Below are 19,073 nucleotides of genomic sequence, written 5' to 3'. Positions count from 1 at the left end.
TTTTGGCCCCTAATTTTTCCCGAAGCCCCCCCCCCCCAACAGTAAAAAATAAATATTAAAAAACTATGGAAAAAAATTATACAAAATGTAAAAAATGATTTTAAAAAAGTGAAAACGGCCCTCCTCACACACATATTATTAGACATGTGCGAAGACAAACTAAAAAAGTTTTCATTCGTTTCATCAAACAAAACACTTTTTTATGCTATTTTGGATTCAGCCATTGGCGTGTTCTGGAGGCAGGGCTCATGACATCATATAACACCGCACGTTTTGGCCGCCGCACATTCTCAAACAAATTACTATGCGCCTGAAAATTATTTTTTTGTATATTCGGACATATAGCATATATATAATTTTACAAGTAGTCTGGGTTTTGTGTTCTGTTTTCTATTTTTACTTTTCTAGATGCACTTACTTGAAAAAAGGGATCGGCATGACAACCTGACACTTTATTTTTATAGAATCTATTTTAGTTTGACATTAATTGTTTACCTTCTGTTGTTTTATTTGATAAGAATACTTATATTGTGCCTACAAGTTTAATACCTTTGAATAAAAGTTTTATTTTATCATACTTTTTAATGTTTCTTTGTGGCTTAACAAAATAGGAGTCTTTAAATGGTGCGGATATTGGGGGGAATGGGTGTGGTTACGGGGTGTGGCCACTAAAGGGTGTGGTCACTGAGGGGTGTTGTCACTGAGGGGCGCTGTAAAGCTTTCTCGCACAGGGCGCTTAAAGGCCTAAGGCCGGCCCTGAACACAGCCAATGTATTATATAACAACAACATTAGAATCTTGTAAGTGATAATTAGGTAATATTGTTATATGTGTACGACTGTCAGAAATAATCTAGTAAAAAATGCAGACGTAACCTTAAGTGTGAACTGCATTTTAAGACAGTCATATCCAGAGATATACTGATGGTCAAGTTATATGCAACCTTTGATTTTTTTTTCATATAGTGGAGTCTGGCTCCATCGCAGACTTCTCCGCAGACCAGCATGGAGTCTCAGAAGTTTGGCATGTACCAAGACTTTATAGGAAATGTCAAGATTTGTAAACTGAATGTCAAAATGGCAAGTAGACCCAGAAATATAGGCAGGGAAAGCTACATGAAATTTCAAATTCTTCCTGTAAACATAAGTCTCTTCCAACCCCTGGCCAATTCCCTACTGCCCACTGACTAGCACAGAGGCTCAGGAGTTTGAATGGTACCCAGCCAAGCTCGACTTCATAGGAAATCAAAGTTTGCAAAGAAAAGGCTTAACTGTCTAGATGTCTGGACTTTCTAGGCATCGATTTTCATTGAGACCAACGTTTGCTTATGTTTTATGGTATGTCCAGTATGAACTGCCCTCTTTGTAATTATCAGGCTTCAGAAAAGTGAATTCTGATTGGTGGCTACAGGTTAGTGAACAAGCACTCCTTATTGAATAAGGCCAATAATGTCATAGATATAGTATAATGTTCTGCTGGACCAGGTGCATTTGAAAAAGGTAAACAGACCATCTAGTAACACATTGGCTTTTTCGTTCTTTATTAAATCGGACAGTAAACCTGATGCCCAGATTCCCAGATTCTATTAGAACAATCCTCAGTTCAGCGGTTTTCTTCAACATAAAATATTCTTTATAATACAGGTACATTTTTTTTCTTATTGTACAGCTCATGAATGAAGGCATAAAAATCTATTCAGGAGATTTACATTGGCAAGTTATTTTCGCTTTCATACAATACACACTCCGTAGGCCTTGTTATTTTAAACTTGAAGAAATGAGTTTCCTGCTAATGTTTTCCTGACGAGGCTTAGGCAAAAGAGAACTTATCACTCTTGCTCCCTTGGTTTTCATTCTCTTTGGACATTATCTGGATTCTGCACTTTGCAGAATGCCTCTTCTAGTCAGTAGATATAAATATTTATGACTGTTTATTTAATGCTTTGATAAAATTCCACACTGCTTGTGCATTTAGAATCAGAAGGCAGCAGTTAATCTCACAGCCCTAAGTAGGGAAATTACAGAATCACTACATCAAATTTCAATCTTGCTATCCTACAGAATGCTATACATCAAAATGAAATAAAGCAAAAACTAAGCTGGACTTTTTCCAACCAGGGACAGAATTGATTTTTATTCAGACATTGCTGTAAATTAGTTTCACTACCAACACCCTGATCAGAAAGGAAATATGAATTAGCCAGTGTCAAACATGAAAGATCATCTAAATGATTAAGTGGCTTACCCACTGGAACGAAAGCCTATTTATTGAAAACAATACTTTGCTTGTCACGTTGAACATTTAAAAAGAAGAGTTGGATGGATGTTCTTTAGCTGGTCAAATGCCTTTCTTTCACCAGCACCCCCCTACCCTGTATTATGCTCAAGGACATCTATCATCATGGGAAAAGGTGTAGAGTCTTTCCAAAAAATAAAGCATGTAGCCTTACTGGATAGATCGTGGTGTGGTGGATGCAGGAGCTACATTAGACAAAATAAAATAAGAGGGCTGCCATTGTTGATGCAATCAGAAGCTCAGAGGCTTCCTGAAGCTTGACTGACCTCACAAGTTTTCCACCTTCTGAGTGTGCAATGTGTGGGGTCAAACAAGTTAACAGGGCAGTAACTGTGAAATAAACAAGATGAAGTGTCAACCTCAGGAAAAGTAAATAAAGCGAACTATGGATAAATATAAATCTTTTATAAGTAAGCCTGAACTATATTATTAATAAAAGACTGAAAATTCCAAATCCTGAATAAGCCCAACTATGACTAATTATCTTCAAGATGTCCATGCATTTTAATACAGTTGGATTTTTTCACAGATCTCCCATATTTCAAAGAGATCTAAGAAAAACTGAGGCTTGTGTACGCATTTTTTATTTGAGGCTATCTGATGTCCGATCTGTCATTTTGCCGATAATTGGATAAACTGCATGCTGCGCTCGACTGTTAAGGCACTTTTTTTTTTTACAGAAAATGCAAAAAAAAAAAATCAAATGAAAGAAACTTTACTGGAAAGCAAATTGGGTTTCTGACAGATATCTCCATAATTACATGTTTTTTATTGTAGCATGATCCCATTTGTTTATAAGATATGTTAGAGACATCCAACTGAGTAATAATGCACATAACATTGGTGCTCTCTTGGAAAGAAAAGTTCTGTTGGTTGTGCATTCTGCCAACATTTAATTGTAAAGGTGGATATGTGCATCAGCTTAAAGTGAACCTTGCAGGACAAAGCGACAGGGTTACTTAATGGACACATTCATCAGCTGCACATACTTACCTTGCGTTCGCTCCTCATTCAGCTGTGAAAGTGAGGAGAAATATTTGGCACTTGCAGATAAGAGAAGCATATGTATCACTACCCTTCCTCCCAAGCAACAGTGCTGGTGTTGTGCCCTGGTGCTTTGAGGTGGATACACGTACATGATACAGGACCTCAACTTTTTTCTCAGTCAAGATTTAGCCCTTTTCAGACAGTTGAATGACAAGGAGTTATGAGGATGTAGAACTTAATCCCAACTGTAAAAGTAAAGTGGAGGCCCTGTGTACAGCCTGGTACTAGATTCCAAGAGGCACTATACCAGGCTGCACATACCAACTGCAGTGTACTGTGTTGTAGTGCTTCAAGGTGAAATTAGAGGGCTATTTTGGTGAACTGTAACCAAACTATTTGGTAACATTTTCAGCTTCCTCAAAGAAGCCAGAAAAGCAAATTTAATTTGCAAGTGAGCTTAGAAAACTAGCGTTAAAGAAAAAAAGAAAATATTTTCTATGTTTTCGGGGAAGATTTTTATAGTAGCTTACCTACAATTATATTAAAGAGCACAACACTATAAAATCTCAGAAAGTATATGCGTGTGTATATGTATGAGAAACTGCAACTATGTTGACTGCACTCCCCAGTGTTGAGAACAATACTGGTGAACGGAGTTTAACCCCATCCTTTGCTTCCCCTGGAGCCTTTAACATGACTGACACCCCTACTAACAATTAAAGAAGTAAGTGGTGGAGCCAATATCAACTTTTACAGGAAAAGTACATTTGGAAATCATTATAGCTGCCTTTTTATCTGGATCTATTAATGATTTTATTTGTAGTTTTCACTTACAATAATCCCTGCTTATGCATGTTTTTCCTGTACATGCGTAGAGTGAATTAATCACATTTGATACATATTTAACAATGGCTATACACCAAAGCTATAAAAATAAGCAAAGATATAACTGACTTTCTTGTTGTGCAGATCTAGAAATACGAGTATGTATCCTACCTTGGCAGGTAAACTTCCACTTTCTGCTTTTTCACAGCATTAGCCCATTCATCAATCAGTGAGGCTTTGACTAACGGTTCAAGTGTTGCCAGAGGAACTTCCTGTCTGGAAAGCAGGAGCATAAGACTAAGTTCATCTCCCTCATATGGCATCTCCAGGACTTGGTAAACTCCACCAGCCTCATTTGATCCATCAGTAAACTCTCCTGCAAATAGGAGAGAAACATGAATAGCTAAATGAGACAGCAAAACTGTTAAAAGGGCCTGGCCCTAGAACATATTTTAGTGACAAACATACCATATCATTATTTAGTGTACCGATACTGACTTAAGTACTCCTATAAAGTCACTCCTCTGTCTTATTAGGGTTTCTGTCCACAATTACATCCTTACTCTTGCAATAGCTCATGGTAAGGTTGTGTGAGGTCCATTACTGAATTAAAGAAAGGTAAAGCCAAACCTTTTTTTAAGTCACAGAAGTACATTTTCTAACCTAATTCTGCGACCCAAAGTTAGCAGATAGCAGGCTTTCCGCCCTGGCTACCTGACAGCTGGCTCTCTGTTTAGGGCTGAGAGCCAGAACCAGCCACAACCGCTCTCCCCTGGCTGTAGCTCCAGCCAGTGCCAGAGAAGCAGAGATGGAAATCCCTGTAAGGGCTGAGGCTGACAGTCACTTTTCTCTGCTCGGCACTCAGACCAAGACCAGACTGATCAGAAGTCATGTGATCCGTCAGCTCTCTGTCTTAGAACCAGCATGGGACAGCTGCATTGTTCCATGCCAGCCCTAAGTATTGGGGAGAATGTTAGATTTAGATTGGTAAACAATAAAATAACATATTCATATACCCAGACACAACCCAAGGACTTTATATCAAAAGATTAGTAGATTTAGTATTTAACATGCCTGGAGAAGTTATAACGACAGGTACAACTCTGCATCTAACACTGACTGGAGTACCTTTGTTAACTTTGCCATTATTGCTATAAAATCAATACAATCAAAAAAGTGGGGTTTCATATGAGGCATCAAAGCATTGCTACGTACATTTTTATGTTTAAAACATGATTTATTCTATAGAAAAAAGTTTAAAATACATAACAGTAAAAGGTAACAATTAAATTGATAATATAACACGGGGGATTTTTGTGCCATTTACTAGGAATTGGTTTAGTGATATATGTATTCTTGGATGATAGATCGCCTGGATGCTGTTCCTGACTACTGAATACCTGTCCTTCTATGGTCCCAAGCGAGACCATTTAACCCACACGTGCCTTAGGGGCTTTTTTTCCAACCAGTAGTCCCCAGCTACTTGTGATCCTTGCTTGTTGACAGACATCTCTTTGAAAAAAATGTTTGTTTGACATCTACTGTAAGTTACTTTTATGTATAAATATTTATAAATATGTAAATGAATAATAGGAAAAACATGCGTTCATATATGTGTTTTTTATATCAGAAGGTTGCTGTATTAAAATTACCCAGACGAAGCGTGTGTACGCGAAACGCGTTGGAAAGCATTTGCAACTACAAGCCCTGGAATACAAGATTATCTCTGATATACTAAAATTACAGCAAGTATATGTGACTGGAATTTTTTATAATGATTAGACATATGGATAGTATAAATCACCACGGGCTGTAGTTTCTTGTTCGGCAGATGAAACACTGTGTTATGTCTGTATGTAGATTTGTGTGAATACTATGCACTAATATGTATGTATTTTAAACTTTTTTCTATGGAATAAAGCATGTTTTAAACATAAAAATGTATGTAGCAATGCTTTTATGCCTCATATGAAACACCACTTTTTTGATTTGATTGATTATAGATATATAGGGGAAGAGGCAGTGAGTAGATCGAGAGCTTTTATATCGTTATTTGGGGGTATGATCAGTTGTGGATTCATTTGCCATTATTGCTAAGGGATTCAGCAGAAACATTCTTTTATTTTATGGTGATTTTGCCAAGGTCCACTAGCTTGGTAAATTAATATTGGACTATGTGTACTTTGCATATCAGGGAGTAGTGGGCTTCTGAAAACAACATCAGTGAAATCAGGGAGGCTTACCAATCAGGATACCACAAGGAAGATCTCGGTAGGCTTTCTTTTATGAACATGATCGTGTTTCATATTTTCCATGCCTGGCACTAATAAAATGCCCCATGCAAGGGCCAATTGTTATAGATTATGTTATTTTTTTTACTTCATTTGCTATTAAGTGTTCCAAGTATTGTGAAAAAATGACTTCTCCAACAGATGTTACTTTCAAAAATTGTTCAGAAGAAACGAAAAATCTGGAAACACCATGATAGCATCGGGGCTGTTGATTGTATGCAATCAACTTGCATCATTTCTTTTGTTCCCCTGTGTGATCTGGCCTCCCTGTTGAGCAAAGATGCAGCTTTGTAGTTATTTATTAAGTGGGTAATTCCCATTAAATGAGAGTTACTGTAAAATATAGATTTTGCTGGTAGGAATAGTTTCTCTTCAATTGATTTTTACAGTTTCCTTGCACACCTTTTATATAAACAAACTGAATACCTGGAACATGGAAGCTTACAGTCACCACAGGTTATGTACACAACATTAAATACCAGCTGGCACTGGTATGGGATTTTTTTTGCTCTATGACCATGATCTCAAGTAAGGGCTCATTCACATGGCCACAGAGGGCCGCAAATGTGTATAAATATGTACCTAGGAGTCGCAGGCATTCAGTGCAACTGCAGCCAGCAGCCTGTAAAAAATCAATAACAGGCTGACAGACGCATTGGCTGTATGGATCTCCCCACACAACTGAGGGTTGCACATACCTAATTCCGATGTCAGGAGCTAAAACACCTGCAGGTGGGACTCTGGTCCCCTGACTTCAATAGTGTGGTTTCATTGTCCACCAGCAGGTTTCTCCCAGCATGTTCTAGTGAATAGTCACCATCTGATTCTGGCTGCGGAGAAGCTATTTAGCCCCATTTCAGGATTCACACAGTGCCTTATTATTTTACCTGTGTGCAAACCCTGGGCTTGTTACTCCCAGAACCTGCAACCAATGTTGGTCCCTGTTCCAGATTGTTAGCTTTCTGTGACCTTGTATTCTGGCCTGATCCCATGCAACCTGGTTTCCCTCATTCCCACTTCACCCCTGTTTTGCTATTTGTACACCGTTAGCTAGTAGTTAGTTTTTTAGATCCACTTGTATGTGTGTTACACTGGTTTGGGTATTGTTTTTTGCTATATAGGTGTAGTTATGTATAATGTGTGTCCACAATAAATTGTTTTTGTCTTCTCTTAAACACTGATATACAAGTTGTGTGAATCACCAGACAACAGTCAACCAACCGACTGCTGGTTTTTACTGATATGTAAATTAGCATAAACTGCAAAATTATGTATGGAAGTATAATATAATATATCAACTGAAAAACAACACATTTAAAAAAAAAAAAAATTTAAATCACTGAGGGTTGCAGAAAAGGAGCTAGGAGGTTGTTTGCAGCCCATAAAACACTAATTTGATCTAATGCCTCCGAGTAGACTAATACTAGCCATAGATGACTCAAATTTTGGCCAATTCCTGCTAAATGATCAGAAATTTGCACCATGGGTGGCTCAGCAAGCAATTTAAATATGGACAAAGCTGGGTGGAAATTTATCAGTCCTATCCCATCAGATGCAGTCACTGTTCAGGTGTTCAGGGAGCCAAAGATGCCACGGCAGCTCAATACAATAACTGGCATCAGAGTTTCCTTCATCCACGCTAATTTAGCACGGATGGAGGAATTGGCTCAAACAGGCTGAATAGAAATCTAGCAGTGAATGGCTAGCTTAAAAGGAGAATTATGAGGTGAGTGAATTACTCATCCTCATAATTAGAGCTCACATGTGACACTGAAGATGTCACACATCGGCTCTATTGATCGGGAACTGAGCAATAAAATACCTTTGATTGATCACTTCTCGATCACGTTCCAGCAGAGAGCGGTGACTGCAGTCACCACTCCCCACAGGGATTCCCCCTCCCTCTCTCTGTTCCTACAGCACTGACTGGAGGCCTCTCTAGAGGCAGAGCCAGCTCGCCGCTGTCAGCATGTAGCAGGCAACAGCCCACTTTATGCTGCGTTTTTGGTCACAGGAGGACATATGTCCTCCTGTGTACCTAAAGAGAACTATAGCAAAAAAAAAAGTTGGACCTTAGATCTCTTTTAAAGCTACCTCTTCCACAATGGAAAGCACAATGCTAATAAACAGGCTGGTTTCAATCTTACTTGGTAACAGTGCAAAAAAAGTGACTTTCAATGAAAGGATAGCAACTGGAATGAATATTTTCAATAATCTGACTATAATAAACTGATATCACATTAGCTGTGATGGATTACTGAACACTGTAACTGTATTAAACATTACTTTACTGAATAAGCCTGATGAAGATATCCTTCTTCTAGAGTCTGGCATAAAATAAAAGGTCCAGGCATAAACAACTAAGTAGTCACATTAGTTGACAATATTTAGAATGCAATAGAAGCAGAGCAGATAATTAAAGTGGGCCATTTATGAAAATAGGTCAGCTCTGTTAATAGCCCCCCAACCCCTAAAGTTATTTTGAAAAAAAAAAACCCTGCAAAAAACATTTGCCGGGGTTCCACGTTGGTTTCCCTGGAAGCAGTGGTGGTGCACGGTGATACGCATAATGTTACCTGCACCTTTCGGAAATTTTGCAAGCGGGGGATAAAGTAACTATCAGTGACAGGCAGATTTTCAGAACCCAGGAGGTCAGTAGCAAACAGAAATCTGAATGTTTTTAAACTATACTTTCTTATTTAGGACATGCTCATAAAAGGTAGGTTATAGTTTTAAAAGAACAAATCCGTATTCCCTGAAATTAGCCTATCAAACTCCATCTTACATTATGCTAGTGCAGCACAGCAGTAAAAAAAATACATTTGTTTGGCTATTGTAAAGTCTATATGATATAATTTTCCTTCATACAAGTTACTGTCTACAATAAATAAACCCACTATTTATGACATTTAGCTGATTAAACAAAAGCAAATCTGGTACTAACAATCTCTAACCCAACGGTATTTCAATTTAGAAGCTCGGCCATTCCTCGGTCATTTAACCCATCCATTCTATTTTGAATTTGCATGCAAATTACAGATCTCATCATCAGAACAGACATGAAACTTGGATAAGTAGGAAAAACAAGAATAAATCACACTTAGATGTTTAGAAATGCTTATGCAGATAAATATGTAAAAAATTTGCAAGATGGAATAATATTGTGATGACCGCACAATTAAAGCTGAATGGCAGGAAAGCAGCTAAATACACAATTGAAATTCATATATGTAAACTATCCTACTGGCAAAAGATTGATAAAGCTGTTCATCTATCCATGTGATACAGGTTATTCCTGCATGCCCCCAAAACGTTCACTGCAGTGGTAGTGAAGCTTAGTCAACTACATACCTTCAGCCTGCTAACTGAACATTCACAGCAGATATGCAGCATTCCCCATATTCCGATTAAAAGACTAAGGTAGACTACTTCCTAATTAAAAGAATTAGCTCTGGAAGAACTAGTCAAGAAGAGGATGACTACCATCCATTTTCCAACTATTACTGCTGTTTTTTTTTATTATCAAGGGTGTTCTATTACATTAAAAATAAATCTCGGGGTTGCAGAGTTGAAACACTTAGAAGCCCTCAAGGGCTGCTCAAGTTTATAGACAATTACCAATCACTTACCATAATAAAATTCTCCTTTCTGGTACATCATTGGAATCTGCACTTCACTCTCATCATCCTTAGTAAAAGAAAAAGTTCTGGTGTTTTCAGGTCTGAACTGGGATTTCCAGTTGCCCTTAAAATAGATGGCATTGACGAGAACCAGCTTTGTTAGATCAGTGAAGTCTTCAGACGAGAAAAGATTGTGTATACGATCTGTTGGATAAAAAGAACGTTTAACAACAGCACAAGATAAGAGTGTCAACTTCAAGATGCAATAATTTTCACATCTCCATCATTAGGCTCACCAGTACATTGCGCAATGTTTTTGCTCTAATAATCACATGTATGAAACCGTAATAAAGACAGTGATATTGAGTACCTCCTATGATTAGGCAACAATGAAGGCTGCTAAGTACAATGAACACTCATGTTTATAGAATTGTTAGAGAAAAAAAAGCTAGCCATATTATGATTCCTAATGACCAAAAAACAGACAGGCGTGGTAAATATTTGGAGGGGAGACGTCTAGAGCTGCCCATACACCTTGTGATCATAGGACGAAACTTTTCGTCTGATGATCGAACCGTTTTCATATGGCAGCACCATCCTGCCCCAATTATCGCACGGTTCAATCAGCAGTAATTAAAAGAAAGCACCTGGACAAATTGCGGTAATCGTCCGCACGTATTTTCGTCTGTGCACGTGCAGTGTAAAATCGTACAAATTTTGACGTACGGAAACGCCACCAACCTTGTAAAAATCGTACGATCGACCGAAATTTTCTATCCTGCTGGTTAGTCAAAAGTCGATCGATTGTACAGTATTTGCGGTTGTACACTGTCCATCAACCTTACAAATATCGGACAAAAACGCGATCGCATACAAAAATCAGCCCATATTCGTAAGGTGTATGGGCAGCTTTAGAATAACAAAAATAATTGACAATCACAGGGACAGCTGGCTATCAATAAAAAAAAAAAACCCACACCAATCTCAATTTATTTATTTAGTGGAAGAATAGTAAATAATAAACATGTTTTAAATACAGATCTTGAATCCCATGGGCTGCTTATTCAAAAATATTAGGCAGCCTCTCCTCTCTTTTATTTCAGCAAAGGAGTTCAACAGCTGTCTCCAACTAGTGGTTTTGTAGCCACACACGCCTTGGCTACCTTCATCATTGTTCATGGAAGCTACTTGACAAGTGCGCAATAACCACAAGGTGAATACTGAAGAGAAAAGAGAGACAGGTTGGGGACCTGTGGTGAAAACTATTCCTTACTATGTACAGGTTCCAACTGAAAACAAAAGCTTCAGTTTGATTTTTATATAAAAGATGCTTCATACAAATCAAGATTAGATTTATTTCCCAATTTTAACATCTGGAACTGAATGCCAGATTACTTCTTTCCCCAGGTGTAGTGATCTGAATTAAGTACTGTATATTAAAACCGACAAAGTACTTCTATTAGCTCCCTTTCAAATCAGCAAATTTACCATTGAAAGCTTTTGTTATACCTCTGCGATGAGTGCAAAAAAAAAAAAATGTGTTCATCCTGCCAGGATGAATCTAATGAGCTCTTTACTTTCAATACTGGGTGGGCAACAAAGTGCCTCTGCTGCACTAATATTCCAAGCAATTCTATCATCCCTGCCCAGTTCTTCTATGTGAACCACCCCTCTATGTTATGAAGAGAAGACATGAGCAGCCCCCTGGGACAGAAAGTGTGTTACTGGCAGGATCATCAGGTGAAAAAAAAAAAGAAGAGGAAAACAAGTCTGTAAAAAAAGAAGTGCAGCCACCATATCTAAAGAGTGGTACTCTGCTATAAATTTTGTTTAAATACACTTTAGTTCGTTTCTTTCGCAAAGAAGAACATTATTCTATCTTACTAACTGCATATTGGAGCACGCCATAACTCAGCAGATTTCTTCTCAGTTCAGTGCAGTCTAGTCTGCCTTGTTCAGTGACCTGCATCTGCATCTCGCAACAACATGTCAAGATCCCTTTCCTTGTGGTTTTTTGAAAGACATTTCTGTCAGCCTGACAGATAAAGTGTTAACTAGTTCCCAACCAATCCCTTATCTGCATGTGCAATGTGGCAGCAGGACGGTAATCTTGCACGCAGCATGTTTGGTGGTTCTCCAGCTTCTGGAGATAATGTCATTATTACAATGCTCAAAAGCCAAGGTAATAACTATAAAGCATGGGGAACTGGGAACTCTATGTCCTAGAAACCAACAACAACATTGTTTTAGTAAATGGAACAAGAAAATTTACTCAATTTGAGGTGTATATCAGAAACTGTATAGCTAATCTGAATGATGGAGTCCCTTAAAGTGCAAATACACCTTTGGCTTAAGATATAATTTAAATGTAACTTGTCATGGTTTGAGCATCTAATTTATAATGTAGAAGACATATGGGCTTATTCTGTATATTGAGAAACCTTATTTGGAAGACATGCGGTTCTTCTAAAAGAAATGGCTTTTTACAACTGTATCCTGCACCCATAATTCTCATGAATTGAAAAGGCAATACCTGTTCACCACGAGAAATGTATGAGCATCCCTTTGCTTCAATTTTTATAAATCCTCCACAGCAATATACATTATATGAGCATAGTATTGTGCTGGTGTTCATGTAAAATTCAGGAGTGGCCAAATGGAAATGAGACTTGCAGCTTAACATAATAGGCTTAATTCACAAAGCTTTAACATAAGGATCAGGATCTTTATTTTAGCCATGTGACTCTAATTTCAAATCTCAGTGGACTCATCTCAAAACAATTATCACTTTTTAAATTAAAATCATTATTCTGGTGGGTCAGAACAAAGTACCAATGAAGTACTGATGGGGTGGTCATAATAATCTTGACCACTCAGTGTATATTGATTGGCTGTATCCTTCAATCACCAAAAGAGAAAAGGAATTTTATGGAAAAAGAAAAACATACATCACATTACAAACTTTACACTGACAATGGGATGAAAATATTGCTGGAAATCTTCTTGTAATTAAAAAATGCCCCAAATACTCAATGGAGGCTGATAACGTACTATTAGTGTGATTTTCCACCCACGCATTGATGTGATTTGCTACAGCTGAACCTTGACTGAAGTCTACATTTTCTACTTCTGCTTTGAAATATTTTTTCATTAACTGGATGAACTTGTCACTGATATGAAATCCATTCTGTAAATATAGGGAGTTTGCAATGCTGAGCACATAATGTCTCTCTTGGGCTGTCATCATGCTGGACAGATCTTTTAGCAGTGAAAATTCTTCACCTGCAAAAATAAAAGAAGGCTGTTAGACTAAATTGTACAGAAACACTAGTATATTAAAGCCCAATTAGATTCAAAATGTACATTGTCTTGGTACACAACAGTAATCCACAATAATTGGTCAACTACAGGAGAAACATAAAAAGGTTTCTATTTGTCACGTTTAAAAATTAATAGCTTGGTAAGATAAGAAAACAATATTTTTAATGATCTCCCTGCCTCTTCTCTACTCACATGGCGTGTGCCATAACATTTGTCATTTAGTTTAGTCTTGCAACTTGGGGGATATAGCAGCTCCCCTATATAAAAGCCGACAAATCTCAGAGATAAGGCATTTAGAAGATACACAATGTAATTAACCTAATGTGCCAATCTAGGTACAGCATTGATTACAGGTTACCATGGTAGCATGATGAGCTTGATTGAAGACATAACTGCTGCCATAGGAAATGTTAAAGTAAACCTATAATTGAGAGTTATCTCTGGGTTTAGACTAAGGTAAGTAACTTAACAGAGATTCAAGTCAAGCACTGTCAGATTGCTTGTACATACTGTGACAGAGTATGTGGAAGAGTAGTGGAGGGGAGGTATGTAGGACCCAGAATCCTTCATAGTCTCCACTCATCCACTCACACATCTTTCCTTAATTAAGTAGTTGGCAGCAGCTAAATTCAGAGGCTGCCGACTCCTGGAGAGAAGTTGTTGACTAGACAGCTGAGGGCAGAGCGGTGAGTGAAACTTCTCAGAGAAAAAAAAAGACTGTTGGTTATAGATTACTCTGCTCAGATAGCCAGGGTTGCTGAAAATGTTTAGTTAGTGCTCTAAAAGAGCTAGGATTTTGATTGTAGTTTTCAATTACCTTTTGAGTGTTGTTCAAAGCCACTCAGTGACATGCAAATAAAGAAAGACTGTTTATATTCGCAATTGCATGCTGGTTATACCCTAGAGCAGGGGTAGCCAACCAGTGGTCCTCCAGCTGTGGTGAAACTATAAATCCCATGATGCATCTCTCTCCGGGAGTCATGTCTGAGAATGTTGCAATGCCTCATGGGATTTGTAGTTCCACCACAGCTGGAGGACCACTGGTTGGCTACCCCTGCCCTAGAGGACCGTGTTGTTTTGGCTGGACCCCAGTATCCTGTGTGAGTGCTGTACCACAATACCTTTACTGACCTTTCTGACCATCCTGAGAGCCCTGAAAACGGGTTCTCATTAGCAAATCTCTCTCTACCTGCAAAGTCCGAATGTCGGTCCACCATCTCTGCACATTAATGCTGGACAGTTAGGCCGCCCATTACAGTGACAGATTAATTGTTAGGTAAAGGAATGAATAAGGAGTGGACCAAAACTCAACTTTGGAGCTGAAGTTGAAATCTGCATACTCAAAGAAGTGATTCAGGTCTCATTTGTTTGGAATACTCATGAACTCTTTTTCAGATACTGTTTCTAAACAGGCTTTAACATATGACTCTGGGAGCATATAAGTTTTTTAGGACCCCTAACAACTTGTTTTCTAATAATACTACACTGATAACACATTCCTAACTTTTCTAATATGCACACGCAATATGACTGGGAATAAGACACTGTATATGGGTAGTATACTATTTACCATTCTTTAGTTTGTCGTAACCCAGAGCATGTCGAATCTCTTTCAGACTGGATCCACGAGCACCTAGCTCCACCATTCCAACAGCTAGAGCAATGCTCAGTGGAGAGAAGAAGATATTCTCATCTTCCTTTGTGGCTCTTAGTTCATGGTAAATCTTCACTGAGAACTCAGTAATGGTGTCATCATGAAGGCTGCTGCCAAGCACAGCTGCCTGGACAGCGATCAACGTAAGGAAGCCAATGACATGCATAGTTTTAAATTGTCTAGAAAAAAAAAAAAAGCCAAAAGACAACAAGATTAGGTGCAAAACAAAAAAGCAAGAAAAAAAAGCCAATTGCCAGAAAATCTATTCATTATGTAACAAAATATTCGCCAATAAGATGCCACATCTACTTGCTTGTAAACTAAAAGCCAAGTCCAGGTATATATTTTGGCAACAATACTAAATAAAATCTCAAAATATCAGTGCGTCTTGAGGGAATATAACTATGTTAGTGCTCCTTGAATCCTTACCTGTCTCCTTTTACAAAACATATGTAGGCTGTACTAGCATACTATCAGAGCATCCAGTTACACCTACCCTTCAGTGTAACTGGCAAAAAACATCTCTAATAGGACTAGTTCAGTTTAGCATATGCTTTAGACACAGAGGCTTCCCCAGATCAAAGCAAACAAAATATGCAGATTGTATTTTAAAAGCAAATTATTATATTTCTAAAGAAAAAAAGACATTTTAGAGCCTCCCCAATATCAAAAACACTTTTCCTATATTAAGGCTAAAATTGTTTGAGACTGGACAGATATATTTCATGCATCTGGTTCTTCAAACATAATGACTGCAAGGCTAGAAGCAATGTCCATGTGTGAATGTTACATGAATGTCAAGTGAGAAAGAAAGAAAGTTGACCACCAGCACAGTGGCTCAGTGGTTCACACTTCTGTATTGCAGCACGGAGGTCCTAAATTTCAATCGTGGCCAGGCCAATTTCAACATGGAGTTTGTATGTTCTCCTTGTATTGCATGGGTTTCCTCCCATACTCCAAACACATGTGGGTAGTTTAATTGGCTTCTGTCTAAACTGGCCCTAGTATGTGTGCATATTTGATAGGAACCTTATACTGTAAGCTCTTCAAGAGCGAGATTTTGCATACTTTTAAAAGGAGAACTATGAGGTGAGTGAAAATCACTCAAACTCATAGTTCGAGCCGACGTGTGACAATGAAACTGTCACACGTCGGCTCAATAGATCGGGAAGTGAGCTAACACATACCGTCGCTCGCTCACTTCTCGATCATCTCCCTGCAGAGAGCCGTGACTGTCATTCACTGCACCCTGCAGGGATTCCCTCCCTCCCCGCTCCTCCAGCGCGAAGTGGAGGAATGGATGGGGGAGGGGCGGGTACAGCTGGCTCTGCCTCTAGACAGGCAAAGCCAGCTGTCACTCACGCAGCTGGGTGGATCTCGACAGTAATGTCGGGATCCGCCCCGGTTGCGGCGCTCTCAGTATACCGTGAGCTGAAGCTCGCTATATACTGAGCTTTGGATCACGGAAGGATACTAGTTAATGTCCTCCCGTGACCCTTAAGAGAACTATGGGAAAAAACACTTACCCCATAGTTCTCTTTTGAAGGCTGCCATAGCTGGGAAAAGGTTGAGAAATGCTGTTCTTAACCTTGCCCACTCTTTACCTAACAGTAACTTTTTCAGTGTCTTTCTGTCCCAGCAGCCACCGTAATTCCCAATGCAGATCAACCCATATCGCTTTGTACAATATAGGACAGCTCTCACAAACATGCAGCAAAACCTTACAAATTCCACAATGACATGAAAATGTCACATACATTTTGCTGGAAATCTTTGTGTAATAAAAAAAAATGCACAACATATTCTCAACGGAGGCTGATAACACACAACCAGTGAGATTTTCCACCCACCCAAAAGAAGTGGTTATTCATGTCATTTGTTTTTCTGTATGAACTTTGATGCTCATCACGGATACGAATTGACTAGTGACTGCCAGCTAACTCAACATATCTTTTAGATCATTGATGTCAAACTGAGTTATCAATGTGTTACCGCATCTAATGCAACACATTATCGTGTGTTAAGCCAGCCCAACTGAATGGGCGGAAAGTTCACTTTAACATATTGTATGTCTGTTCAAAGCAGTTTGAGTGTGTTGCTCGCTACTCTATTAGTGTGTTGAGTTGGCATCCAAAATAAATTGTGCTGCAATGCACCAAAGTTAATGTGTTGAGGTGTGTTGCAAAGTGTATTGATCTGCATAGTGTCCTGCCCATAACCACCTTTCCCTTTTTTGTTTCAATTGATCCAAGTGGATGCCATTTTTGGTACAGAGACACACTGTGGAGTCTTTAAAGGAGAATTATGAGGCAAGTGATTTTCACTCAGCCTCATAATCTGAGCCGACCTGCGACAATGAAACTGTCACAGGTCGGCTCAGTAGATCAGGAAGTGAGCGAACACATACCGTCGCTCGCTCACTTCTCGATCTATCCCTGCAGAGAGCCATAACTTTCACTCACGGCTCCGTGCAGGGATCCCCCCTCCCCTGTCCGATCCTCCAGCGCTCACTGGCGGAACGGACGGGGGAGGGGCGGTCACAGCTGGCTCTGCCTCTGGATAGGCAGAGCCAGCTGTCAATCCCGCAGCTCGGTGGATCTCGACAGCAATGTCGGGATCCGTCCCGGCTGCAGCGTCTCAGTATACCGCGAGCTGAGGCTCGCGGTATACTGAGCTTTAGGTCACGGGAGAACGCTAGTTTGTGTTCTCCCGTGACCCTTAGGAGAGCTATGGGGAAAAGCCCTGACCCCATAGTTCTCCTTTAACTGCCTTAAGAGGCAAACAATCCATTACCATAACCAACATCTTACTCACTCCCTTAATCTACATTGCTCACAAAGATAAAGCATATCTAGCCCCAGAAGCAAAAATATAAATATATTGTAGCCCATCAATCCTTAAAGAGGAACTTTACCCTTATCTTTACATACAACAAAAGGCACCCTCATAAATGTTTAGTAATCACAATCTACAAACATACACATTTAGATAATTGGGGTCTTGTTATTCTTTGAATGCCTTATTTTTCTTTTCTTCCCCATTCTTCTCACAGTGGCAGTTTTTACTAAGGCAGATTGATATATTTCCCTTTACTTCCTGGAAATCTGCCACATGTGACTAGGCTATATGACCATGCACATCATCTCAGGGGAGAGAAATGCCTTTCCCTAAGATCTCACAAGCTTTTGCAGTTTACAGATTAAATTTCCCAGCCATGCACTGTAATGTAACATTCCCAGGATGCATCATTTATGCATGGATTACATCACTACTGTCCAAGAGGACCAGGAAGTAGAGAAACAGTACTTGTAAGAAATATATGTTTATTTAACTAATGAATGTAAGATGATTTCATATCAGCAGGCAGAGCTGATGTATGCTGATGTGATTTTTCATGAAAAAGGTAACGGTCCACTTTAAATGTGGTGGCTCCATAAGTGGTCTTTTTTAGGCTTTATTCCTTAATTTTTACCTGCCAGCAAGTCTGTTACTTTTCAACTTCTTTTAACAGACCAAGCTGCCCAGCAAAATAGGCAGATAGAGGGTTGAGACAAGCAATTTAACACTAAACAGGGGTGCTTAAAATGGTTAACTTTTATTCATTTATGTAAAACCTTTATCCTTAATCCTTTAACCTTTATCCTTAATGGAAAAAAATTAACTGTTGCTTTAATTGCTTAAAAGGAGAACTATGGGGTTAAGTCTTTTCCCCATAGTTCTCCTTAGGGTAACGGGAGGACACAAACTAGCGTCCTCCCGTCACCCTAGGCTCAGTATACCGCGAGCTGTAGCTGCTCGCGGTATACTGAGACGCCGCAGCTGAAGCGGATCCCGACAATTGTGCCGTGATCCACCCAGCTGCGTGACTGACAGCTGGCTCTGCCCATCTAAAGGCAGAGCCAGCTGTACCCGCCCCCTCCCCTGTCCGTTCCGCCAGTCAGCGCTGGCGGATCGGAGCGGGGAATCCAGCCCCACCCCTGTCATGGCAGAGAGCCGTGACAGGATCGAGAGGTGAGCGAACGCCGGTATGTGTTCGCTCACCTCCCGATCTACTGAGCCGACCTGTGACAGTCTCATTGT

At 39.3% G+C, this 19,073-nt stretch overlaps 1 protein-coding gene across 1 annotated transcript in view; it reads right to left on the bottom strand.

The window, feature by feature from the left end:
* Positions 1-19,073, bottom strand: part of SERPINI1 (serpin family I member 1) — a 53,660-nt gene that overhangs the window by 12,102 nt on the left and 22,485 nt on the right. The window contains exons 2-5 of the mRNA XM_018557792.1: positions 14,910-15,171; positions 13,070-13,300; positions 10,028-10,222; positions 4,279-4,483 (exon numbers count right to left, since the gene is read on the bottom strand). Of these exons, the coding sequence (XP_018413294.1) occupies positions 4,279-4,483; positions 10,028-10,222; positions 13,070-13,300; positions 14,910-15,171 (893 nt within the window). The remainder of the gene's footprint in view (positions 1-4,278; positions 4,484-10,027; positions 10,223-13,069; positions 13,301-14,909; positions 15,172-19,073) is intronic.

This window comes from Nanorana parkeri, unplaced genomic scaffold (genome assembly GCF_000935625.1).
Source record: "Nanorana parkeri isolate BGI_ZX_2015 unplaced genomic scaffold, ASM93562v1 scaffold303, whole genome shotgun sequence".
In the NCBI taxonomy this organism is placed as follows: Eukaryota; Metazoa; Chordata; class Amphibia; order Anura; family Dicroglossidae; genus Nanorana; species Nanorana parkeri.
The sequence above is the reverse complement of the archived record's forward strand: the minus strand, read 5'-3'. Positions and strand labels throughout refer to the sequence as shown.